Source organism: Stegostoma tigrinum, chromosome 3 (genome assembly GCF_030684315.1).
Source record: "Stegostoma tigrinum isolate sSteTig4 chromosome 3, sSteTig4.hap1, whole genome shotgun sequence".
NCBI lineage: Eukaryota > Metazoa > Chordata > Chondrichthyes > Orectolobiformes > Stegostomatidae > Stegostoma > Stegostoma tigrinum.
The window spans coordinates 107,632,353-107,659,825 of record NC_081356.1 but is presented as its reverse complement, the minus strand read 5'-3'; the positions used below and the strand labels follow the sequence as shown (position 1 = coordinate 107,659,825).

At 38.0% G+C, this 27,473-nt stretch overlaps 1 protein-coding gene across 4 annotated transcripts in view; it reads left to right on the top strand.

Annotated features, from left to right (window-relative positions):
* Window positions 1-27,473, top strand: part of ap3b1a (adaptor related protein complex 3 subunit beta 1a) — a 308,383-nt gene that overhangs the window by 248,812 nt on the left and 32,098 nt on the right. For 3 of the 4 annotated variants that reach the window (XR_007247173.2, XM_048527277.2, XM_048527276.2), the window contains exons 25-26: window positions 12,771-12,868; window positions 26,811-26,949. Coding sequence is in view for 3 of the 4 variants with exons in the window: in XM_048527277.2 (XP_048383234.1) it covers window positions 12,771-12,868; window positions 26,811-26,949 (237 nt within the window). In the remaining variant the exon portion in view is untranslated. Of the gene's footprint in view, window positions 1-12,770; window positions 12,869-19,517; window positions 19,555-26,810; window positions 26,950-27,473 lie in introns of those variants that run through there. The other variant, XM_048527278.2, reaches the window with a different exon arrangement.

The window sequence follows — 27,473 nt, the reverse complement described above, 5'->3', positions numbered from 1 at the left end:
GAGATGGAATGTGAATTCTTCTTCAGAAACAGTGGAAGTGCTAATGGCACTGGATTTATAATCCCGAAACTTAGGTTAATTTTCTAGGAATATGAGTTCAAATCCCACCATGGCACATGATGAAATTTGAATTTTAAATATTTCTGGAATTAACAGTTGGTCTAATAGTGACCCATCTGATTCACCAGTGTTGAGAGGAAATCTAGTATTTTTACCTGGTCTGGCCTACGTATGGTGGTTCAAGAAGGCAAGTTGTCCTCTCCTGGGCAGTTTGGGATGGGTGATGCTCAAATCTCATGATCAAATGTATTTTTCAAAAAGCCCTAACTCTGACTTTTCTTCAAGAAAACTTATTCATCTGGCTATTATAATTAAGTTTCTGGTCAAGGATGCCCCTGTTGCCAAACATATGTTGTTAATGGTTAGTACTGTGATTAAATATCATGGAATCATAGAGTAATATCATTTAGTGATGTTTAATGGCTGTATGAACTCTCAACTCCAAAATATCAGTGTAGAGAGGTTTTTCTCTTACTCGAAATGGCCATTTGTTCACACTTGTGTAGCGTGAATGTTGCTTGTTACTTCATGATAGGACCAAGCCCAAGTGTTGACCAGATTCTGCCACAAGTGGTATTGAACATTGCGATGCAACATCTTTAATAAATCAGCTTAAGATAGCTGGGTATAGGAGGATCCTGAAGATCTCCTGCAGTAATGCCAAGGCCAAAGATGATTGGCTTCCAATAATGACACCAAATTTTCTTTTGGTTAGTTAGAAACTCGAACCGGTGAGAGATTTACCCATGAATGCCATTGATTTTAAATTTTGCAATTATATACTTGAGTGTGCACCCATCTCAAAAAAAGTGCCTACAACCAAAGGTTACGGCAACTCAGAAATTACAACGCAAATTATATTCAGTTAATCAAGCCCTTTTGGGTCCCAGATTCTTGTTATAAATTGCCTCTTTCTCTTATTCCCAGTAAACCACCTTCAGCATGTCTCTATATTATGTACTGGGGGCATAGGAAGTATAATGTCATGATCCTGTGAACATTGAGATTATGGGGCAAGTTTGATTGACAAACTGACCTGTACTTGCCTGTGATTTTCACATGTTACTCCATAGTAAAATAATTCCATACTCTAGGTAAAACATTTGCATAAATTACCAAAAGGGCTTAGAGCAAAATGGGTCATCAGATCATCATGCGGTTATTAGGGTAGTTTCATTGCTTTTAGGATTTTTTTTGATTTTTAAAAAGCACTTTTTAATTGACTGTTCGCAAAACAAAAATTGGGAACGAGAATACTTAATATTAGTTTATGTTCAAACTTCCACATAATTTCTTGTGAAGCCATTTTAATACTGTTTTTCAATTTACACGACTATTCAGATAAACTCAATTGAAGTTTAATGTCATTGAATGTCACAACATATTTTACATACCAGCTCAAAGAAGTTTCCAAGGTCTGTTGGTGATCAGCAAATAGGTTGTGAAGTTCCCAAATTAATTTTGTAAGTTTAAAAGGAGGTATTTCAATGGCTCAGAATTAAAGGGATGTAGGTCATACGCAGGGTTCGAGAACAGCATCAACATTTGATTCACCCAAGGCAGTGAGTTATTAAATGGCACTGGTTGCAAGTGAAGCCTGAAGAGCTGAAATGTGATAGACTACGTTTCCTACTGCCCCATGATGACGACACAATGACCTGGAAGAGGCAAACAAAAGTAAAGTGGGCCAATCTGTGATCTGATATTAAATGTTGCTGTCGGAAAATCACTTAAATAAGGTTCATGAACACAACAGAACAGCAGTAACTAAAGTGAATTCACAGAAATCTGCAGGTGCTTATAAAGATGAGTGGATTTCTCAAGTTGAGCCAAAGGATATATTGGTTTGTAAATTTAAGATTCCTGATCACATTAAGTTTAGGAAAAATATCGAATTCTGAAAGGAGCTGAAGTTTGATGACTAGCTTTGTATGTTCTTGATTATTGTGGAGTTGATTTAAATGTTTTACTGAGATACCCAGAATTTGTTTGTAGTGAAGCTTAAAAATTGCATCAGCCTAGCAACATCAACAAGGCTGTATAAATTATAATGGAATTTATGATGATTATCCTACTATATGTGAGAACGTGTTAGAATTTTCATGCTGCACTCTGCAGCAGCGTACTGATAAAATCGATAAAGAAGAAAGAAACATTGTCCAGCATGAATTATCCTTGTGTGTTTTACAGCGAGCTTAGACAGTTTTATGTTATGCTACTTGTCCACAGACAATATGTGATACATCCGTTTTTTTAAAAACTGGAATTCTTAGGAAGCCATTGCCTTTTTTTGAGTAATGAAAGGATGTGTCTGTGAAGACATGAGAGAAAAGAATTTGCCAGCATCCTATAAGAGAGATGTACTTTCAAGTCCTGTGTTTTCTTCAAATAGTTTGTTTCAAGTATCAATTGACAACTGAACTTTATTTGGGTTCTCTAGAGTTCCCTTATTCTATTTCTCCCACCAGCAGTCAAACGTACACCCAGGATAAAAACTCTGCCATTTTAGTTGCACCCCCTGTGTTCAAGTTAATCCCTATGTTTAATGTATGCAGAGAATTTTCTTTGTTTCTTTTCAAATATCTTGAGTTTTCCTTTATTCCTTTCTTACAATGATAAAGCTTCTCACTTAAGGTCACTTTGGAGACTGATTTCTAGTTCGTCTGTGCTTAATTGATCCACCCTCTGCTGCCAGCCAAGTTGTAATTTTTAAATCACCTTCAAGTGTCATGGATCTTTCCTAGTGGCTTACTCTTGAGACCTATTTATGTCTCATCTTTCATTGTTCCACAACTATTTGAAGAATGAAACGTACCTTCTGTTTTACATCTTTACCTCTAAGGTTTGGGGAAGCAATTCAGCCTATTGTGTCCATGTCAACCATTAAGAAGGCATCCAGCCTAATCCCCCTGTTCAGCTGTTGGTCCGTAGCCTGTCTTTGCTGCACTTGTGGATATTGCTGGCTGGCCATCATTTATTGCTGGTCCCTAGTTACCCTTGAGGAGACGGTGGTGAGCTGCCTTCTTGAGCTGCTGCAATCTATATGCTGAAGGTTGACCCTCAAGGTTAGAATTCCAGGGTTTTGACCCAGCAACAGTGAAAGAATGGCAATATATTTCCTAGTCAGGATAGTGGGGAGCTTGCAAGTAGTGGCATTCTCATGTATGTGCTGCTGTTGTCCATCTAAATGGAAATGTTTGTGGATTTGAAAGGTGTCATCTAAGGATCTTTGAATTTTTGCAGTTTCTTGTAGATAGTCCACACTGCCTTGTAGGTTACAACACTTTAGAGGCGCTTCCAAATAGTAATTAAATGTTATGATGGTTTGCTAACAATTTCTGACAGTTATGAATCTCTACCCCCTCTGGGTGCGAAGAATGCCTGCTTTAATCCACCAAAAAATCCTACCTTTTACCCTGTGTCTGCACCCCTGATTGTGGGCCTCTCAATCGATGGAAATAGGTCCTTCTTATCTATTCTATCTTGCCGCATTTTAATTTAATGCATTTCACATAAACCATCAATCCGCGTCCACTGCCCTGAGGAAAGGAGCCCTCGCCTATCCAATCCTTTACCAAAACCAGTATTCTATAGGTAACATTCTTGTAAATCTTACTAATCTCTCTAATGCAATCACACCTTTCCTCAAGTACGACGACCAGATTACATACAGTACTGTTTTGTGCCGTTCTCGCGTACTTCTCTGGTTCTGTACCTCAGCTCATGAAAGCAAACATTTAGTAAGTCACCTTGACCGCTTTGATTATCTGTCCAGCTACCTTTTAAGGATCTGGATATGTGTTCCAATGTTGTGCTGTTTCAGGACACTTCTCAATATCCTGCTGGTTATTGTGTATTTTCTTTTCTTATTGACTTCCCCAAATGTGTTACATCTGTGTTATCTAATCCAAGATCATTTGTTTTTGTTGTTCTCATACTGTCTTGTACTTAAGCTGCCCCACTACTCTTTCCTTCCTACAAGTCCTTCCCAAAAGTCTCATAACTTGAATATTTAGTTCCCAGCTTCGATCTTCTTGTAACCATGCCTCCAAAATGGCTGAAAATCGCAACCTTTAACCTATATTTGGATCATTCATTAATTTATATTGCTCCAAATACTGTCTAAGTGAAGAGCGTTAATTTTGCAGTGATTTTTAATCATTATTTTCTCCTTTTGGCCCTATTTCCTGTTTTTACATGCTTTTATACAGTTGGCCGCTTTCTGTACCAGCCTGGGTATAATCATCTAAATAGTTGTTCTGAAATGTGAGCCTGTGTCTCGTCTCCTCCCAAATCTTCCCTCTCTCCCCACTCCCCCACCACTCCTCCTCCCATTTGTTTTCTTTTTCTTCACCAATGCTGCCAGACCTGCTGAGCTTTTCCAGCAACTTTCTTTTTGTTCCTGATTTACAGCATCAGCAGTTCTTTCAGTTTTTATTTAGCATTTGGATGAGGACTGCTTCAGTATCTGAGGAGTCATGAATGGTTCTGAAATCTACGCAGTCATCAGCAAACATCTCCTCCTGACTTTATGGTAGAGGGAAGGTCGTTAATGAAGCAGCTGAAGGTGGGCTCTGGGACACTTTCCCCGAGTTACTGGAGAGATCTCCCAGAGCTAAGAATACTGACTTGCATCCATAACTATCTTTGTACCAGATATGACTCCCAACTAGCGGAGAGATTTCCTCCTGATTCGAATTGACTCCAATTTTGCTGGAACTCTGGAATTCAAATGATTCCACACTTGACCAAATATAGCTCAGATGTTAAGGGCAGTCACACTCTCTAAGTGTAAAGTTAAGCCTTTTTTACGCATTGACTTGTTAATTTATTTTCTGCTGTGGTAATAAATCGTTGCGAGTAACTGACCTGTGCTGATTTTATACAGCATTTCACGACCATTACCCGGATTTGTGGACAGTGCTGTTTCCACGTTTGGGAGCTCAGTTAGAAAGAACATGATCGTAGATGTTCCCATACGTGACTTGGCACACAGCAGAGTCGACCTTTTGAAATGCTTACCGGTGTTGGTACTGATCTGTTTTCATGATTGATCATACAACAAAGTTTTTTAAAAGTGTAGGCCACCATCCCTCTTATGGACGGTATGTAATTACTGGCCTTCTGTTACAACATTGCTGAATAAGGTTATATACCTGCCAGTTCACAATCAAGTAGCAAGTAAAATTAACAGGAGTGTTTAGTGATCTAAGTGGGCCATCCACTCAAAGAAGGTGCATTCCATTTTGAACAAGCAGGCTTAACACTCGAACATTTTCTGGACAAAGAACATTTGTGGAATTCTGCTGTAGATATTAATCCATTGGGGCTATTTTGTAGATTTCTAGTCCCTAGCTTTTTGGTTTGATTTGTTATTGTCACATGTACCGAGATACATTGTTTTGCGTGCTAACCTGACACATCATATCTTACTACATCAGGGTAATAGGACAGAATGTATGATATAGTGTTATAACTGCAAAGAAGGTGCAGAGAAAGATCACTTCCTCATAACTGCATTGATTTTAAAGATATTGAAAAGAAAAGTTAACAATTGCTCTTGTCTTCCTTGGTTAATAAAGGATGATCTAATTCTCTGCACTGGTTCTTAGTTTTGGCCAGCTCATGAGAATCTTTTTTAAAGGAAACTTTCCAACTTGCATATTTGTTACAATTGATGAGAGGACTTAAAGGTCCAGGAATTTTCTAGGTTGATTATGATGATCCTGGAATGTAAGTTAAAGTATAAGTTTTCTGGAACCAATTCTCAGAAGTTCAGAATATTTGAAATATTTTCAATCTTGCTACAAATTAACTGAAGCCGATGCCACAATACATGTGATGTAAGGTGATTGCAGTGTTGTTTCTTGTTAGTTTTCATCGGCATGTTGTGTTAATAGTATGCAACAACAACAACTGCTTGTATATTTTGCAACACCTTTAATGTAATGAAGCATTATATTAACAAAAGTGTAGCGCAGAGCATGTAAGATGATATTAGGTCAGATGAGCAAAAGTTTGGTCAAAGAGCTAGGTTTAAGGCCGCTTAAAGAAAGAAAGAGGTAGAGATGTGTCAGGGCAGTCCATGTTTGAAAGACTCAAAATGGCTGACAGGAGAGAAACAGAATAAAAAAGCCTGCTCTAGTGTTTAAGTGAAACATAGTGAACAGGGCTACTCCAAGGTTGAAAGGGAGACCCTGCAAGCAACCATCCAAGACAGTTTGAGAAGAGGTTGTCTAAGGATAGACAAGTGATTGATTCCAGCCTCATGAATGAAAGGATGTTGTCCCATTAAGTGAACAGCACCAGTCAAAAGAAGGGGTTTAAATCTCAGCCCATGAACCAGCCAACCTAACTCATTAATCAGCTGTGAAAACAAGAGCTAAAATTATTTTGTTGTAATTAGTTGCTTTTTTGAAGTCACTCACAACATTACGAAATAGGTTCTAGTTTAAAATTCTTCAGATAATCAGAGATTTCAACATAAGTATAGGAATACATATAACCTAAATATAATAGCAGCATTGGGGAAAACATTTATACCTAGGTGTGAAAATTAATTACTCTCAGAAAACAGTTTCCTTATCTCCTGGTTTGCCCTGAATGAAATAAATTGTGTTTACAACTTGTTACATAATGTGCTAACAGTAGACATAGCTGTACTTGACGCTTTATAGCTAACTTTATAACAGAAATGATTAAGAATCTTACAACTATTAGTTAAAACCAACTGTCTTTTGTTTTTGTGTGTGATATGTTTTTTTTATATATATATCACACACCCCAATAAATGTAAACAAAAGACAGTTGGTTTTAACTAATAGCTGTCAGATTCTTAATCATTTCTGTTATAAAGTTAGCTATAAAGCGTCAAGTACAGCTATGTCTACTGTTAGCACATAAATTAGGACAGTAGAAAATATGAGGAATCCTTTATTCATTCATAGGATAAGGGTGTCGCTGGCTAAGCCACCATTTTTGCCCATCCCTAATTGCCTAGAGGACACTTGAGTCAACCGCACTGCTCTGGGCTTGGAGTCATATGTAGGCCAGAACAGGTAAGGATAGAAGTTTCCTTCCCTAGAGGACATTGGTGAACCAGATGGGTTCTTCCCATCAATCGGCAACAGATTCGATCATCATTCAAATGCCACCATGGCAGGATTCGAAACCAGGTACCCAGAACTGGGTCTCTGGGTTGAGAGTCCAGTGATAATACTAGTACACAATTGCCTCCCCATTAACTGCATTTGATACAAGTAGCGCACAGAATACAAAGAGTAACAGAATTCAAGCAGTCCTTAGAAATGAGCAAGTTTGGAACAGACCAGAAGGAGTATAACCAGTAACTCTAGAATGTGAATTAATAGGTTGTTCAGAAAGATCCCAAGGCTTGGATATTCCAATGTCTGTTAAACACCATGAGATTAAGGGGAATGGGGGCTGTCCATAGGAATACCCATCATTGATTAGATGTTTCGCAGGACTGTGTGTATGGCAGAAGGGGAAGAACACAGTGGACCACACGATATGTGATTATTGTAACATAACGTATGAAAATGCTGTATTTCACCTTAAAAATCAGTGTGCAGCGTTGATCTTCTTCCAATCTGAACCATAGATTAGAGCAACTGGGTGCCACATCATGGTGAGATTCAGGGAAGGCCTTTAGCCCTCTCCCTGCATTACCTCGTTGCTTGAATAAAATCTACCACTTGCCTGAGTCTTGCCTCCCTCCCGATCGGGAGTCTGCTCGTACGAGATGGGCATAGGAAGAAAATTCCAAATCTCTAGGCCTAGCCAGCTGAAGATGTGACATCACAATAATGTTAGAATATGGGCTATTAGTTTTCAATTTCCACCTTCTGAATTTAATGTCAGAGAGCTTCATTGACTAAAATGATTTTTAAAAAGGAATCAACATGGGCCTAAAATGGCTACAGTGGTTACATGACCATAGGTTGAAGGAGTGTGCAATATAAACTGAATTGTCTTCACTGAAATTATCATTTTATTGCAAATTGAAACCAGTCAACTGGCTTGGGCAGCAAGAAGTTTTATTTCCTGCTTTAGTTTTAACTTGGGGGAATTGATGGTTAATGATTCCCCTTTCAGCATTGTTTTGCTTTACTGTCATTGAGTTGTGAGGATGGAAAATCTCATTGTGAGTTGCAAAATTCAAATTGACTGCAGTACATTGCCTGAGCCAATTTGACACCACTTTGATGCAAGTAAAAGTAAAGCAAAATACTGCAGATGCTGGAAATCTGAAACAAAAACTGAGTGGTGGAGAAAGTCCGCAAATCTGTCAGCATTGTGGAGACAAAGAGTTAATGGCTCTGAAGTAGTCATATCAGATCTGACATGTTAACTCCTGTTTCTGGCTCCACAGTTGCTGTCTGTCCTGAGTTTTTCCACCGTTTTCTGTGTGTTGGCATGACCTCTTTCTCCCCCCACCCCCCCCCCCCCCCCCCCCCCAACCCCTCACACTTAGGGGTCTCTCCCAACCTTCCCACTTGTGGATTATTCCTGTGCCAAACCACTGCCCAAGGTATGACATGGCAGACCCCACCTACCAGCCCCCACACTTGTCACCGCTCACCCTTGGTCTAACAGAATGTCCAAATACACTCACCTTCCACCCGATCCTCACCACCACCCCCTACCACCCTTACCAGACTAGGAGAAGCTGGAAGGTTCCCAGGTGTCTACCCCTACACACCCCAGCCGAGCATTTGAGATGCAGACTGTGATCCAGCTCAGTAGTTGCCACTCGGTAAGGACATTACAGTACTTGTCATCAGACTGCGGTGTGTCCCTTCCACCTTGCAAAGTGAGTTAGAAGAGGGTGGCTGCCACGCCCATTGGAAAAGCACAAGAGAGCCACTGGACATCTTTCAAACCAGAGTGGCTGTGACCCCAGCATAGGCTCTGTGCTGCCGCAGTCTGTTACAGTTACCCCAGGAGCACCTGCCATTATCACAGAGAGGACAGTTGAGGAAGGAAGGAAATACCAGTGAGCCCAGCCACAAATGAAACAGTGCTGATTGTGGAAAGGAGGGTGGAAGGGAAGGAAGTCTAAGGTCAGTAGCTAGCCAAGAGGAGCAGTCCCAGTGAGTAATGCCCTGAGCAGCCCTCAGTGGTGGCACGGCCACCAAAAAGCAGCATCATGAATACCCAAAAAAAGACAACAGGAAGTGGGCATGGTGCAGCTTGCATCAAGCAACAGTCTCGGCACATGGCTGAAAGTTCACTGAGCTAAGGTCCCCAACACCCTGCTCCAATCTGGGAGGATCCACTAAAGGAACTGCTGTAAGTAGAAAATTGCATTTTACTTTTTTACACTTGTTTCATTTTTAACAGTGTCATCTACCGATGTAGGAATTCAGTCATTTACATTACAGGTAATGCTAATTTCAATGTGGAGGGTACATGTACAATGTTGTGATAAGGAAAGCAAAGATCTTTTCACTTTAAAGTTGTGATTTTGAGGAACACAGCCTCACTTTCAAGGGGGCACTCTGCACTTCTCCTGAAAGAGTTGTTTGCAACTATCCAGCTTGGAAAGTTAATGGAGCAAACTTGGGAATGTATAAATGAGCTATATTCCAGTAATTACCTGGAAGAGAAAGAAAGGAAATGATTGGTCATTGTAAGGACTGGCAGGCTCTCTTTCTCACTCCCTATTTCCTTCTGAACACCTCAAAAGCTAATGCCAGTAATGAAACAGATTGGAGGAAAATCTATTCGAGAGCCCAAGGATTGTACAGATTCTACATTAACTCAGCAAACTCAGGTTCAACTATAACAACTCAAGGATTCTAAGAAAACTATTTAAACTGCCACTTTGTGATCTTTCTTTTTGTATTTGCCACTCTCCCCTTCTTGAGCTGTACACTTGTGTTTGTGTGTGCTGGATGTTACATTTTATATCATTCTCCGTATTGTAGGAATTAATATACCTCTTTCCTTCACTCAAGAAAGTCTTGCAGTTGGCCCCTTTCAATTCTAATCTGATTGCTAAGTTTTAACTGAAGTGTGAGATAGCTGCACGCTAGGAGAAAAATAAAAATCTTTGTGGCTAGCATGGGGATAGAAAAAAAGGAGCTGACTGAACTCCAAGCTGCCCTCGCCAGGTTGCCATAATGGCCACCTATGTTGGTGTATTAAAATTGCACAAGGGACCAGAATTGGATGAACACAGATGTTTTGGAAGTTTCTGGGACTAGAGAAGGTACAGGGATAGGGAGGGATGAGACCATCGACAAATTTAATGACTATGAAACTTCAAAATGAAATTGTTACTTAACTAAATCTTCTCTAAGCTGGCAGTCATCCAAAGTTTCTTCATTAGAAGAAACAGTTGTGTATGGTAAGAATTCAAATTAGCGTTGCCCTCCTGTTAAAGTATACACTTTTGACGCTGTGAATGAGACGGTACTTGAGCAAGAAAGAAATGCATTGTATCTCTGGTGCAGTAATAAAAATCATTGCACTGCACTTTCAAAATTATGGCTTTCGCATTAAAATCAAGTGCTCATCTCCTCATTTAGTGGGAGTGCAATAACACTCCAGCATGCTTCAGAGAACTAATTAGAACAAATATTTTGTAGTATATATACTAACCCATGAAGCGGTAAATTTACTCTGCATTATGAGGCATGCATACATTTTTCATCTGCTGTAGCAACCATGTTTGGATGAGTTATGTTAACAGCCTGAACTCCCAAAATTTACAAGTACACAATATGATGCAATATTGTGTTTCAGTTCTTCTATATTGGGAATATTAATTTTTCATTTGTATAACTCCAGTCATTGAGATTCTAGTCCTGTGATGATCGTCATTTGAAAAGTAAAGTTGTAGTTGATAATCTTTTTTTGTAGACTGTCTCTGTATTCTAGTTTATCTGAATATGACAAACAGATTTTTAAATTTAATGGTTTCATTGACTCATTTGTATTCAGATTAATACCGGAGTTGTATTATTAGGGATGTCTAGGATAGGATTACCAAATGTGTTGCTAGATATTACAGTACAGTCTTTGTTGTTTTCCTGGGTGGTGGATATGGATGGGGAATTGAGTCATCTTGTATCTTTGATATGGTCAACTGGCATCACCTACTGAGAGTTTCATGCAAATCAATGTTTTATGACAAGTGTGTTCTGTGGTATTCAGAATGAATAAAAATTTATGAGTTTCTGAAGTGTTGCCTAGTAATTGTTTATTACTTTTCTGTAAGATAAAATCCAGATCAATGATAGAGAATGCTGGTCTATGATTAAGGTGCTCATAAATGGCTTTGCACAGACATCAAAAAGAGGTCTTTATTATAATGGTTTAAACTGTGAGCTGAATGATCAAGCAGAGCTATGGCTGAAACGTGGTTCAGTTGGCAATGAGGGAAGGCTGCCATTTCAAAAGAAAAGTTGTTAAAAGTGTCAACATGTGCATTTTTAAAAAATATTTTTGACCTAAGTGTCTCAACGCATCCTCTATTCTATATGTAAATGCGTACACAACATAATGGCTTATATTTTTAAAAAAAAGAACACTGAACTATCGAGAACAGTTTTGTTTTGCTATTGATTTGCAACTGAGAGACCACTTACATGGGTAGGACTGCTGAAATAAAAGTTAATTTTATTTTAAAGTAGTTGCTCATCTCTGAATACCACTGCTCATCATGTTTGCCTTCTGGTCCCTCCAAAGAAGTATTGAATCTTTCAGCAAATTCGATTGATCTTTTAGCAGTGTAATCACAATTACTCACATCCTTAATTGGCCTGCCAGAAATCAGAAAATGGAAACTGATCGGTTGTGTGTTCCGATCAATAGTTTTAGAGCAATACTAGCAGGGGCAAGGGAGATGGAGGTTATAGTGAGATCAATTGGCCGGTGGTGTCAATCATTGTGTGTGGCTTTGCATGACAATCAATTTGCCTGACTGCAGCAGATCTCCAGCTTTGTGGTACAGTTGAGAGATAGGAAAAAAATTATGGTTGCTCCAGAATGTTATAGCATATTTTGTGTATATTACAGGTATGAAAATGTTAACTGAATGTGGAACAATTGGTTATTTATTACAATCAGAATTGCACATGAAACATTGATCTATAAATGCTGTCAGAATTCAGTGGAGGTTACGACAGGACTGACATTGGTGAGGCTCACCAATGGATCACTGAGTTCATCCAATGAGTAACTGATGCATAAAGCTAAGGAATATGTCTACTTCAATTTTTGGTATGCCTTGAGTCAGTTGATCAGAGAAGGAAGAATCTGCCTGGTGCCCATGTTGCTTGCTTCATATTGACTCTCACTAAAAGTGTTGGTTGAAGGTGTGATTTTATTCAAATTTCCTTTTCATCGTCTCCCATTCCCAAATTCCTAGCATGTGATAAAATCAGACAGAGTCAGTAGTTTCTTGGGAAAGGTGTTTGAGCAATAGACCCATTTCACATGGGAGGAGCATAAAATTGCCAAGAGAAAAATAAAAATATATATCATGGAAAATATGATTAATATAAAATAAAGTTTTGGATATTTCAATGTAAATGCCAAAAAATACACAGCCAAGTGTGTTTTTCCAGTCAACATGAAAATTATGACAAATTTGAGCCATTCCCAACTTAATATGTGCTTTGTTAACATGCTGATACCTTAACTTTGATTCATAAGTCTTCAATTGCGTAAATGTTTTGCAGCACATGCAACGATCATTTCAGTGTCACTATCCAACCTCCAGTGGGAGAGCTGCTTCTGCCAGTCACCACATCTGAAAAGGATTTCCAGAAAGAGCAAGGTGAGGAATGAGCAATTTCATTTTATGATCTTCAAAGAATCTAGGTTTTGCATTATTTTAGATCTGCATCCTCTTCGAAGATAAAATGAAACTTTGAAATGCAGTTCTACTCTGATTCAGTCAGAGAGCCCACGTATTAATTTGGTATATCTCTCCAAACTGGTTCCCTACATTGAAATCATGCCGCAGTAAATTGCTGAAATATTTTGGGGCGCGGGTGTGAAGTGAGAGACAATGTCTGGAATTGTTCATTGGTGGAAACATTGAGCAAATCAGGCAGATCCCTGAGGAAAGCCATTGAACTAATATTTTTGACATTGCTCTGATAATGAGGTACTGCCTGAAACACTAGCAAAGCTAAATATGGGAAGTGCAGAGATTTCAGTTGGGGAAAAAGAGATACAGCAGAATATGTGAATAGTTTAATGAGAAGCCTACAAGAGAACATAAAGCTTTTCATAAGCGTGTGGTAAAAGGATAGTTGAAGGAAGAGTAGGACAGGTTGGTACTGAAGACATTAACCTGGTGGAAGCAAAGGATATGGCTGAGGTATTTTGCATCCGTCTTTATTAGAGAAGAGGATGCTGCAAGTGAAGTAATAATGGACGAGGTGGTAGCAATATTGAGTAAGTTGAAAATAAAGGATATTGTTAGCTGGCCTCCAAAAAGAGAACTCATTGGGTCTAATGGGATAAATTGCTCAAGAAAATGAAGATACAAATAATGGAGGGTCTGGCCATGATCTTTCAATCTAACTTGGATATAGGAATGGTGTCAGAGGAACTAACAAATATTGGAACCTTTTTTTTAAAGGAAGGATGGAGGGATAAACTTGGCAACAACAGCCTGCTAGTCCAACATCACCATTGGAGAGAACCCCGAGAGGCATCCAGAGACAAAATAAATTGACATTTAGAATATTGTAGGCTAATAATAAAGTCAGAATGAATTTGCTTAAGATAAATTGTGTTCAATTTCCAAATTCAGTTCTTTTGAAATAACAAATGCTTGAGGTTAGTGCAGTTGATGGTGGACTCTGATACATGAACTTTCTAAAATCATTCAATAAAATATGAAACAATAGATATGTTAACAAAATAGAAGGCTGTGGGATTAATAACACTGTAGTAGGATGGGATACAAAATTGGTTTAGGGGTGGAAGAAAAAAACAGTAGTGAATAGTTGCTTTTTGTACCAGTGGCAAGTGTACAATGGTGTCTTGCTGGGATCATTGTTAGGTTTATGCTGTTTTTGATAAATAATATTGACCTGGATTTACACATGGGCTATAAGGCCCAGAAACAGGCCATTTGGCTTAACTGTCCATTTCGGTGTTTATGCTCCATTTGAACTTCTACCAGAGCAACTTAGCTGCAGATCTCATTAAAACCCTCGTCCAAACATGGACAGAACAGCTCAGATTTGGAGATGAGTTGAAAATGGCATCAAGGCAACATTTCATAGTGTGGAATCGAGAAGAGAATTGGGGGCAGTACTCTCCATTGGTTGGAGTTATTCAGAGAACAGTGGAAGTTGTAGTTGTTGGTGGTCAGTTATCTCAGATCCTGGACATCTTTGCAGGAGTTTTTCAAAGTAGTGTACTTCGCCCAGCTACCTTCAGCTGCTTTACCATTGATCTTCCCTCCTTCACAAGGCCAGAGTAGGGCAGTTTGCTAATGATTACACAATTTCAATGTTATTCATGACTGCCCTGAGACAGAGGTGGTTTGTTACCATGCTTGGCAAGGCCTGGAAAACATTGAGGCCTTGGCTGGTAGCTGGCAAGTAATATTCATGCTATGCAAGTGCTGGACGATAACCATCTCCAACAAGAGAGAATCTATCACTCCTTGACATTTAATAGTATTACCTTTGCTGACGCTCCCACTATCAACATCCTAAGGATTACCATTGACTAGAAATTGAACTGAACCAGCCAAATAAATGCTGCAATTGCAAGTCCAGATCAGAGGCTGGGAGTTCTGCTGGGGTAACAAGCTGACACCGTATTATCTACCAATTACAAGGAACGAGTCATGGGTCTGAGGGAATATTTTCCGTTTGCCAAACAGTACAAATCCAACAATATTTGAGCTCAGTACTATCCATGGCACTAAATCCCTCTTGATTAGCAGTGAAAATATTCATTCCCTTCACCAGTACAGAGTGACAGTGTCTACCATCTATAAGATGCACTACAGCAACTCATTAAAACTTTTGAGACTACACTCTTAGATTTCCAACCATTACCACCTGGAAGAACAATGGCTGCAAATACATGAATACACTAAAGCCTGTAAGTTTCACTGCAAGCCACAATCTTTTCTAGATTGAAAACTACATCACCATTCCATTACTGACACTTGCTCAGACCCCTGGGACTCCTTCCTAACGGCATTGTCGATGTACTTGCATTACATTGGTTCAGGAAGGCAGTTCACCACCATCAACTCAATTGGTGAGGGATGGGCAACAAATGTGACCTAGCCAGCAGCACACATTTTCTGAAGTTCCCCGTCCTGAAACATCAAGCTTTTCCTGCTCTTCTAATGCTGCTTGGCCCACTGAGTTCATCTAGCTTCACACCATGTTATCTCAGATTCTCCAGCATCGGCAGTTCCTACTATCTCGGCAACACGCATATCCTGTGAAAGAACTTGAAAGAATTATTGATGACCTGTTACCCACAAGAGCAACTATTCTTTCTGTCCACTTTTCAAAGGTGCCTGTTAGTATAATCCTTGCAATTTTCAATGCCTTAAATTGTTTTGTATAATATGGCAACAAGAATCATAGGAATGCTGCTAAGGATGAAGTGCCTTCATTTAAAGCAGAGGAACTGCAACTGTTCAATCGCATGACAACAGGCAAAAGTGATAGATATGAAAGAAGAGATCACCAAAGACCTTAAATGTAAGATGATTAGCTGATGTACCAGAGACGCTGTAAGCATTTTTTTACACAGGTGGTTGTGATCTGGGGTAAATTAGCTTAAAAGTGGTGGCAACAGACTCAGTAATATTTAAAGAACAATTTAGTTGCAAGGACTGTGGAGAAAGTGATCAAGTGGAATTGATTTACTAGCCTTATCATGCTCAGCACTGCAAGTTGAAAATGAGAATCAAACTAGCATGTGAGGCAATAAGTATACTCTAACTGTCTTTACTGACACTAGCCATATCACATCAACCTTTTGGATATGCAACAGATATAGCAGTAGAGTACAAAATTCTGCATTCATATCTTGTTGGCCATTTTCAAGCACTGGGTGCAGTCAGGCAGCGAAAATTCCTGTACCTTGTTTTATGATCCCATCTCCAGTATTACTGGAAAAGTCAGATCCCAGAGTGAAACCTGGCTTGATGGACCATAGATTTTACGTTCGTGATTATAACTTCAGTGGTGTCCAATCACTGAACATATCGACAAGGCTCCAAAGTGCCTCAAATATAACATTCACGTTTATTATCCACAAACGATTTTTGCCCTGTGTAAGAACTGGCTTTGGATAGTTTCATTATGAATATCAGAAATCAAGTTTGAACCCTTTTACTCTCAACCATACAAATGCTGAGACCACAGTGAGAGTCATCTGTTTCCACTTTAATGTTTTTCAATTGGCGCAGCAGTATTTTGTTTCTTTCTAACAAACTTCTAAATTCTCTGTGCTAGCTAATCATCCTTCCTGAAACCCTTAAACTGCTAAGTGTTCACTTATTTCTTTTAACACAGATTCCTTCAACTTCTTACGTAATTCCTTCAACAGCCTGAACTACATTCCTCCTGCCCTGACCAGAAGCTGCTAAATTGCACATGTTTTTTTTCTCCCTGAATGCCTTATTTCTTCCTTTCTGGAAGAAATCTGAACATGCGCTCTCTCACCTTCTGAATGCTCCTTCCTTTGTAAAGGATTGCTTTTGTATTCTTGCTGGTATATAAGCCATATTATACATACTGCCAGACAACAGTTTTAACTTTTTTTCTCAATTCTCTACTCTGCTTTCTAAAACACTGAACTGGTCACCTGAAGGATATGTATAAAAGCATCATTTGAGTGCATGTTCTCAGAACTAAGAAATATAATTAATTCCTTCCCTCCTTAACCACACAACATAGAATTTGAAGCTGAATACTTATTGAGTATGTAATAAACTTATCCTGCTATTCACTTTAGAAACCAAGTTTGCAAACGATAGCATAGCAGGTGCAGTGAATGTTCATGACTTGAGTATAGTACTGTACTTATTTCTTTTTATTGATGATTAGGACACATGGCTTCTGGAATAAATTGATCAGAGCCAGAAGGTAGGCAGTGTTCCTCAGATCACCAGCTTTAAATATTTCAGCACTGCATTTTGTCTCCTGATGTAGTATTGAATTCCTGTTTTGGTTTCCCCAACTCAAAGGACTTAGTATTTTCTTCAGAATTCAAAAAACCAACAAGCACAAGAACTAGACTACTCTTAATTAAGCAATTAATTTTGCATTTACATAAGAGCTCGGATTCAGTGAAATGGGAACCCATATCCTTTAATCATTAATAGAATGTGGTGATCACTGACCAGACAACATTTATTGTCCATCCCTAATTGCCCACAGGGCAGTTCAAAGTAAACCACATTGCTGTGGGTCTGGAGTCACATGTAGGCCAGAACAGGTAAGGATGACAGTTTCCTTCCCTAAAAGACAATAGCGAACCAGATGTGTTTTTCCAACAATTGACACTGGATTAATGGTCATCATTAGATTCTTAATTCCAAATATTTTATTGAATTCAAATTCCGCTATCTGCTGTGGCAGAATTCGAACCCAAGTCCCCAGAACTTTATCTGGATTAACAGTTGAACGATAATGCCACTAGGCCATTGCCTTCTCTAAAATAATTCCATGGTAGGATTTCAACCATATTCTTAGCTTGAGTCTCTGGGCTCTGAGTCCAGTGACTTTACCAGTATACTACCATCTCCCTCAATTTCTCCCCCAGTACTACAGAGTGAATTAATAAATAAAATTATGTAACATTATATGGTGTGATGATGATCACTAAGAAGGAAGTTTGAGGTGATAGAATTTAGGCCCACATGAGGAAGTAAAAAGTGAGGCTGGATGTGCAGGTTGGTGTTTTTTTTTTCAGTGAACGATCAACCCACGGAAAAAACATAGAAGAGTGTTAATAAAAAAGGATCTGGCATGTGACATGAGGTCCGGTGAAGTTAGCTTTTTGAGAAAGTGCCCTGGAGTCTGACGTTGCCAGTGAGGCTTTTATTTTTTTGACTGAATTTACAAATAAGCTGTTTGTCTCTTTCATTTGCTGAGGGAGGAAAGGAGGATATCGGCATGATCTTTTATTATATTATTCATGAATAATGTCATGTGGATGCACATCCAGGGTGCTGTATTACAATTGCACTGCTGTCAGGTGCTGAAATATATCAATCTGTCAGCCATCAACCATCCATGTGGAGAGATGTAAGAATACACCCAATAAAGCATAACACTGTGGGTTACCTCAAGCTTCTAGGAACTATAAGACATAATGGACAAGTGCAGCTAAGAGGTCAGACAAGAATGTGAGAGCCTAATGGTCGGTCTTTTGCTGGTTAAAGCATAAACTTCCCGATATTTGAGATTCCTACTGCGTTTCTGATTGTCCAAGTTTTCAAGAAAATGTGGTAAATAGAATATAGAAATTTCACGTAAACAAATGTTTAGACTTTACTGAAAAATGTTACTATATAACCTTTTAAATTATTTTATGTGTGATGGTAGATCACTTGGTACACTAATCATTGTGAATTGGAAACTTGCTAATAATGTACAGATATGGATGTATGAGAGCCAGGTTTCATGCATTAATTTGCCTTGTGAATGAGCTCATATTGTGGTTCACTGTGATCCAGTTGGTGCGGTGAGAGGAAGGGTGCATATCAATTTGGAACAGCTAAGGTCACGTGGGTAAGTTGGCTTGATAGCTGAAATTCTACAAGATTTCTCTCCTAAAAGCAATAGATTCAGTTCGTCTGAGTGTTTTGTACATTTTTCCCTTGGGGGCTAGGTTGGCCTGTTACAATGAAGGAGCAGCATTAGATACTATCACAAAGATGTCTGCAAACTAGACTGTCCTGAATGCAAGATGGTATGAATTCAGAAGGATAATACAGAATGAAATGGAGAGGAAAAACTGGATTTATTTTGCTGCTTTGGTTTGGTAACCGAATATATAAATGTAGCTTCAGGCTATTCTGCAACCTTTCAAATGATTTTACGTAAAAGCTGTAAGTGTGTTGGTTTGATTCATTTTCATCCAGAAATCCCACTGCAATTCTCATTCAAAACAAATCATATGTAAATTTTAGAAGTATAGTCTAATTCTTCCAGCACGTGTCAAAGAGCTACATTCTGAAATGTGTTCAAAAATTGTTTATTTTTTCAAAGAATGTTGGTTTGACTGCAAATTATGCATATTTTCTACCATTTACAGTTTCCATTTACATTAAATTCTGACGGTTGGACTGTCACGTGCATTCTTTTTCAAGTGTTCAAAACGTAATATGTAAAAGTCTAGAAATGAAATTACATTAGGAAGAGGATACCTAACAAACTGTCTTACTAATATTGCGTTTCTTGCTCCTCTTCTGCTGACAAAAGCATCTATCTGTGTCTTCCACTCCTTCTGCAATGACAGGTGAGTGCATGCCTGGCTAGAGTTCATTCTGAACCACTATCTGTTTGCTTTTTTCCATCCGCTTTACAAATGCAGGAATATGTTACAGCTGCAGATTGCTTTGCCTGTTTGTGTACTTTTCGTGTGCACTGAGGTTTTGGTTACATTTTGTTTACTTTTGTTGTAAGTGAGCCACTTTGCTGATTAGTCAAACAGATCCATCAGTTGGTAGGGGAAGCACTCACTGGGAATCAGAGTGAACCTCGATGGAGTTGTTGCCAAAATTCCTTTTTCTTTCGATATTTTCCTTCTATAGTTGTTGATTCTTTTTGTGAGCAAATGTGGCAGCTATGCGCTATGTTTAATCGACCAGAAAGGTTACTCTGAATAAGGGTTTTTCAAAAGTTATGTTTTTATGCAATATTCCTAATGCATTAGGTTCCACTGAGTAGAAGTCAATCTTTCAGTAAAGCAGCACGCCGGGATTTCAGACATGAAAGCATGTTGATAAATTGATCTTTTTTGCTTTTGGAAGATTGCCTTCAGCAATTGTTTCACTTGTTCTATTAGCACTTCTGTGCCCTGATTCTATTTGTGCCCTGTCTAATTATACAATGTTGGCACCACAGCAGAAAATGTACTAAAATAATGCCACACAATAAAGGGTTACCCTGAATAAATGCAAGCTAGATTGAAACAGGATATTCAAGTTTACCATTCTCATTCTCTTTCATTACACATCTGGACATTGTGAACCAACCATAACATTTATTGGCAAATTAGTTTTGTTCATCAAGATTCAGCTACATTACGCTTACGGCTCCAGTGAACTTCCTTCATTTGTTTCAGGTAAATAAGGAAAGTCATAACACAGAAGCCAAAAGCTAATTTTCTAAATTATGTGGACTTTTTAAATCCAGGAAATGGAAATCACAGCTATTCTTTGGCACATGTTTTCATACTGCATACTTTTCTATTGAATACTACTCTTCATAATATACTGGTAACTGGAGAATATTGCATTTATGGATAGGATGATGATCATTTACGGTTGTAATTTGTGCATATGTTTGATATTGAAAAATGAATTATTTGAGAGATTGATACCAGCTACCTTTAATTCCAGGTCATCTAAAATAATTCTGCTCCTTCACACTATTTAGATCTCAACTTATCTGTGGTTTGGAAAATTAGTTTGAGTGCTTTGGTGAACAGCACTTTAGGAATGTCTATATTTGAAATTGCTAGGGGTGATGCAATTCCTATATTGAGTGCAAAATTTGGAATAAAGTAAGACCTTTGGTACGCTCAAAGTCATCTACTTGTCCAGGAATTATTGGTTAGCTGCACTGTCAGGCAGTCAACAATACTAAACGCATTTAATCTTTCTGTTGACACCATAACAGTCGAGCAGTAATTGCTAACGAATGGAGATGAAGGATTAATGCTTTGCCTGTATTTTGTCCTTTTCAGGTAAAGCAGTAGCAACTATTGGGTGCTGTACATAATAACATAGCAGCCCTATTAAAAATGTGTTGCCAGGTGTTATCAGTAATAGGCATTCACTATGTGTTCTAAGTTGCATTCATTTACAAGATTATAATTTTGTATGCATCACAATAAGTGCCTTAAACAGTTTCCAGTTTAATATTGTTTTGAAAATTTTGTTTCAAATGGAAATATTGCTACAAGAAATTGGTCAATCTGAAGCACTACGAAACCAAGGATAATAAGAAAACAAAGTGCTGGTAATACAGTTTCAAACAAGAATTATATTGAATTTGAAACTTAACTCTTTCATCACAGATCCTACCAGAGCCATTGAATTCCTCCAGCACTTTGTTTGCATGCTGTCAATACACAGAAGTCTTAGCACGTCTTTTATTTGTTCATGGGATGTGGATGTTTTTGGCGCACCGAACACATTGTCCTGCGGGGAGAGACATGCGAATAGAATTAATATTTCAATTTGAATATGACAATTCTTCAAGACTGATGTTGTCTGTATTATTTTGAATTATATACAATCATTAAACCTTTAGGTTTTTAAAACCTGATTTAATCTAATGCATAACCACCGCACCCCCTCCTCCACCCCAGCCATGCTAGTGGCTAGACCTTGCGTCTAACTTGCTTTCCCAATGCCCCCACACAATGCATTTGCAGGAAATACGATCTTTGACCCTTCAGTACCTCCATTCCCACCATCCAGGGCCCCAAACACTGCTTAAAGTGATACAGCGACTTGTACTGTGTCAAGTACAGTAAGTAACACTGTCCGCAGCACCACCTTCTCTACACTTGGGTGACCAAATATCCATTAGTTGACTACTTTGCTGATTATCTCTGTTTCTGCCTGCAAATATAACCCTGTGTATCCAATCACTTGCTATTTTAATTCTCATTTACTCACGACCTTATTTCTCCTTCCTACACTCTGAATGAAGATCAAGGAACTGCATCCTCATCATCAAATTTTGAGCCTTTACAATTCAGCATTGAGTTTAGAAATTTCAAATCACAACCATTTCTGTTTACTTTGATCTGTACCTATTGTTTCCATTTACAGATCCATCCTCTGTTTACTTGTTCCTTTCTGACGTCTTTTGTCCTGCCACTTAATTTCTCCTGTCATTTTTACCTCTCTTCCTTTTAGTTGTTTCTCCCTCCTAACTACCCCACACTACTTTTTCCAGCTCAAACCGTGTTACATCTGTAACATTTGCAGGTTCTGACAACTGGTGAATGATCCAAAACATGAACTCTGTTATTCTCTCCCAGATGCTGCCCGACTGATTAATTACAGTTTTCCTTTTCTGCTTTTTGCCTCCAGTTTCTATTTAACTGTCTGCTTTTAATTCGAGTTTGTGACATCAGTCGAGGAGAAATAAGTTCAAGTAACTTAGCACGAATTTGAAAGACAGTAAAAAGTTAGAACAGTATCAGAACTATCACTTCTGTAAAGCGTTTGGCCAAGATTATCTTGTATGGTAGATTTAGAGTAGTTTGGTGCTGTAAAAGGTAACTATGTGTTGGCTTATTTAGGAAGATAAGAAACAGGAGTAGGAGGCCATTTGGCCATCAACTATTCTACTATTAAGTTCAGCCGGTTGCTTGAAACAGTTTTGGTATAGTCTGAAATTTAAGGCTGCGCAAAATTTTGTCATGTCTTTAGGTAGATTACTTTGTTATTTATTTGCTCAGTTGCCCTGTCCCTGGATGCTGTCTAACCTGTGAAGATTTTTGAGCATTTTCTCCTTTTTTTTTTAATTTCGGGCTTCCAGTATCTGCAGTATTTTGCTTTTGTATTAGTGAGGATGTTTGCCCTGGCTGGACAGCCTAAAACTAGGAGTCATGAGCTGCTTCATCCAAATTTTTTGCATCTTTGAGCACCCACAGCCCTTAGATGTAGAAAATTCTAGCCAGAGAATTTGTTCAAAATAATGTCCAAAAATCTATTGAATTAGATGAAAATTCAAGAAATATGGAGACAAGGCAGAGATGTGGGGATTGAGGTAGAGCATTTGCCATCATCTTGCTGAACAGATGAGCACCTTCTAATGGCCAAATGGCCTCCTGCTCCTGTTTCTTATGCTCCTAAATAAGCCAACACACAGTTACCTTTTACAGCACCAAACTACTCTCAAGCAGTCACATTTGATGCTCCTTAATTATAGTGCACTTTTTTTCCCAAGTTCTTTTCCACCTCAGCAATCAAGACAATACATTTGCTTACCATGCTGCTCCTCTTAAGTGTTCTTTTGCATGTAAATTAATCTTGATTCAGTTTACACTGTCATGCTGAGTGGTACAAATTGCCTATAACAATAAAACAGCACGAGTAAAAGGCAGATTGAATGTGCGCCTCACTTGATAGGATGTTACTGTGTTTTATGCCAATACATTAGCTGAAGATAATGAATCTTCTGTTCTGAAAAGCATGGTATAGTTGATTTTTAATTTTACTTCAATGGAGCAGTACCTTGTCTTTTAAAGAACAAGTTAGGCAAACCATTAATGACAAGAGTGTTAAGGTTAAATATGAAGCATTGCATTCACTTGTCTGAGTGCTATCCATCTTTCCATTTACAGGAGGTTGACAAAAGTACAGGCTTTGTGCAACATTTCCTTTAATTACATGCTGAGGGAGCAGGCTTTTAACATAAACATAGTTACATTAATTTATTCAGCATTTGCTGTTGAATAGAGCTTGATGGAGGTAGTTTAAATCATGAATGAGTGCAGAGCTTTGCAACAACCTTATGCCTAGCTTGCTTGCAACTAGTGAAGTTTGCTTTGTATGGTTGAAAGCAGCTTAGGAACCGTCTTTTTTAAACTGATGAGTCACATGAGCATGTAGCTTTATTATAATGTAAGCTGAACTTTAAGCTTTGTTTTCAGTGATCGCTTTCTGCAGTTAAGAATTGAGCAGGTGTATAATCTGCCTTTTCTTAAATCCTGTTGACTTTTGGGTAGGTGTAACTATTCCCTCAATATCATAATGTAGTTAAACCAAAGTATTTTAATCATTGTCGCAGGATTTTGAACTCTTATAATTTTAAAGTAAATGGAGTGCTTGTTTCCAAACATGCTCCAAAAATGGTATTTACTCAACAATTCAAAGCAATAATAAACCAAAAAACTTTGGGTAATGGAAATCTCTAACAAAAACAAAGTGCTGTAGAAACTCAGCAGATCTGGAAGCATCTGTAAGGAGAAGCTTTCAAGTCCTGTGGCCCTTGTCAGAAGTGAAAATAGCTGGGAAAGGGTGTCATTTATGCTGATAACAGGGGGAAGTTGTGAGGAAAAGAAGTGAATAGTGTACATAGAGGGGAGGTAGGCAAACAGGTTAATGATGATAAGAGACAGTAGGAACTGCAGATGCTGAAGAATCTGAGATAACAAGGTGTGGAACTGGACGAATACAGCAGGCCAAGCAGCATCATAGGAACAGGAAAGCTTGATGTTTCGGGCCTAGACCCAACCCTTCTGAAGAAGGGTCTAAGCCCGAAACATCAAGCTTTCCTGCTCCTATGATGCTGCCTGGCCTGCTGTGTTCATCCAGCTCTACACATCATCATCATCAATGATGATGATAAGCTGAGAGAGAAAGAAATGCTGGGTAGGGTGCTAACAATAATTGCCAACAATGGTTGAAAATGGGTTGGCTATGTTGAGAGTAACCCATAAACATCAGACCCTCTAGGTGTGGTAGATACAAACATAAAGGGGAGTGTTTCCATCAAAGCAAAATATTATGAACTGCACTTGAGATTCTTAATTGTTTACTTTTCTATTATCATACTTAGTTTTAAATCCTTGCAATTTTGTTAATTCGTGAGCCATAACCCATCAATTATGTCTGTTAATACAAACACATGACCCCATGTGCAGTCTAGAAAGAATAGGAACTCCATTTAACAGAAAAGACTGAATAGTTACATTAATTTCAGTGGGCAGTATCTGAATGGGCATTCTAAAATGCTTAGTAAGTAGCAGTGGATTTAGATTTAAATTAAGCTTACTACCATTTCATACAAATTTTAATCCTCTGGAAATGTTGTCAGTGGCATTTTGTCCTCAACCTGTCAGCTATAATATCTTAAGTTAACTTAACTGTTAGGTTTGTTTGTGTAAGAGACGCCATGAGAATGTCTGGTGGAATTTAAATCCAGTAATTTCTTCTTCAACTTGTGTAGAGCTCTACTTTTTAATAACTTACTCGTGCAATAGAACAATAGTTAAAAGCATATCAGTTATTTGTGGTGAATATTTTTCTGTCTATGAGCTCAGTAGATTCATAATACTTACCTTTAGTTGTTCATATTCATCCAGAAATTTAAGTGTCATGCTTTAGAATCCGTTCAAATTATCTATTTCCACTTCACTTCATGAATTCTTGATAGAATGTGTAGTATCTGGGCCAAGATAATTTTATAAACTTGTAACAATTCACACAAAGGAGCATTATGGTGGCAGGTGGCCCAAGGTGTCCAGTCGCATCATATCCTAATAGGAAAAATCAAAGCTTACATCCATGCTTGTAATGGTCCTCATTAAAACTTACTTAACGTACATTAAAATTTGTTATAAGATCATACAAGTATTTAAAATGGAATATATGGAGAGCAATGAAATGTGGATTTTTATCTCCACTCATGAGAAGCACCATAACTCTCTCATGGAAATAAAAATCCTATTTCACTGCCAGTCATCGTGTATTCTGTATTTATGATCCGTGGTGTCTGATTGGTTCACATACTTCAGACACCCTCTTTATTACACAAGGCTGTGTACATGAAAATAAAATATGGAATTTTAAATCCCTTTTGATGGGAAGCATTTTGTGAACATTTGTGCATCAGTTAAATAAGAATTCTTTCTCCCATGTTTAATTTTATAAGTGTCTTTTCTATTCACCAACTGCTTGCTTATTTTCAAGCTGTTGAAGAATGCCATTCTGAACGTGGTTAGTGTCTAAAATTCGTGACTCCTGAAACACACAATCAGGAACAGGAGCCAGAATAAAATGAGATTGCTGATTGGCCCAAAAATGTGAGGTGGGGACAAATGAGAAAGCAGTACTAAAAACACGACCATCTTCATTTGATACTTATTACATCCATTTGATATGTGATGTCTAAAGGTGATAGGTCTACATTGGTGTGCACACAATTTTTTTACTGTGTTGATTTGATGGGCATATCTTTGCACTAGGTAAATGAATGAGACCCATACAGTGTATTAATTCATATTAAATAATAATTTTTGCATATTGAGTAAGTTTTCAAATCTTCTCTGTTAAATTAGGATGTATTTGCAATGGAATAATGTATCTGGTTTTAGCTGTTCAAATGTAGATTGCAGTTATAAGTATAATGTTCCAGTGTGGTACAGTGCTGGTTGTATCTTGTATAATGACCAGTCAGTCTCCCTGATTACTGGTGACCTCTTGTATGTAAAATAAGTTCTGCATCAGGAACTGTACAACTCCTGTATTGATTGTAAATAAATAAATAAATAATCATTAACTTTTCCGAACTAGCTGTTTTATGCTGTTTGTGGCTCATTAAGTATTTTTCAATGTTTAAATCTAAATGATGATAATAATTAACGGAAGAAATCTTGTTATTTTTAATTTGATCTAGAAATTCAGTGCAATTCATTGTGGTTGGTAAATTTGTTCCTAGAAAATAATTATATGTAGTATTGATGTAAATACACTGACAATGTTTGAACTGAGAATTTATCTAACCACACAAATTGTATATTTACAGGAAAGCTGACAGGAATGAATGAAAATTCTACAGCAATCACAGGTTCTCCACAAAATTCCTCTAGCCAGACGATTGTGCATAAGGTGGTAAACATGGCTAATGTTGGGGTTGTGCCTTCTGGCCAAGATAATATTCACAGGTAACTTAGATGTTTCAGTTTCCTCTTTAATATGATTTCTGGGAACCCTGGTCTAATCATTCTGTGCATATATGGAGGAATTTTCTCTTCAGAAAAAGTTTTTTTCCATCACGGTAAATAAAGATCAGCTTGCATCATTTGAAAGATTCTGATGAGGAAAACTATGGCAGTATATTGCAAGTATTTTATACACGTGAACACCTAAATTCAATTTGATTCCAACTCCTATCTTTGAGATTTTTGTATTTTTTTTCTTAACTCATCATCAATGAGATCTGACAGCTTAACTAGCCTGGATGGATGATCACAGCATAGATACTAATCCCTTGTTGCTAAAGTATTTAATCATGTGCTGGGTGTGACGCAATATACAGTTACATTAAAATCAATTACAACTGCAACTCAAATTTGACAAAACAGATTGCTAAATTGAAGTGGTATGTTTCTTAAGCAACTAAAATAAAAATGAGTGCAACCACAGTCCTTTTGTGCAAAGGCATTTTGGTACAAAGCAGAAAAATGAA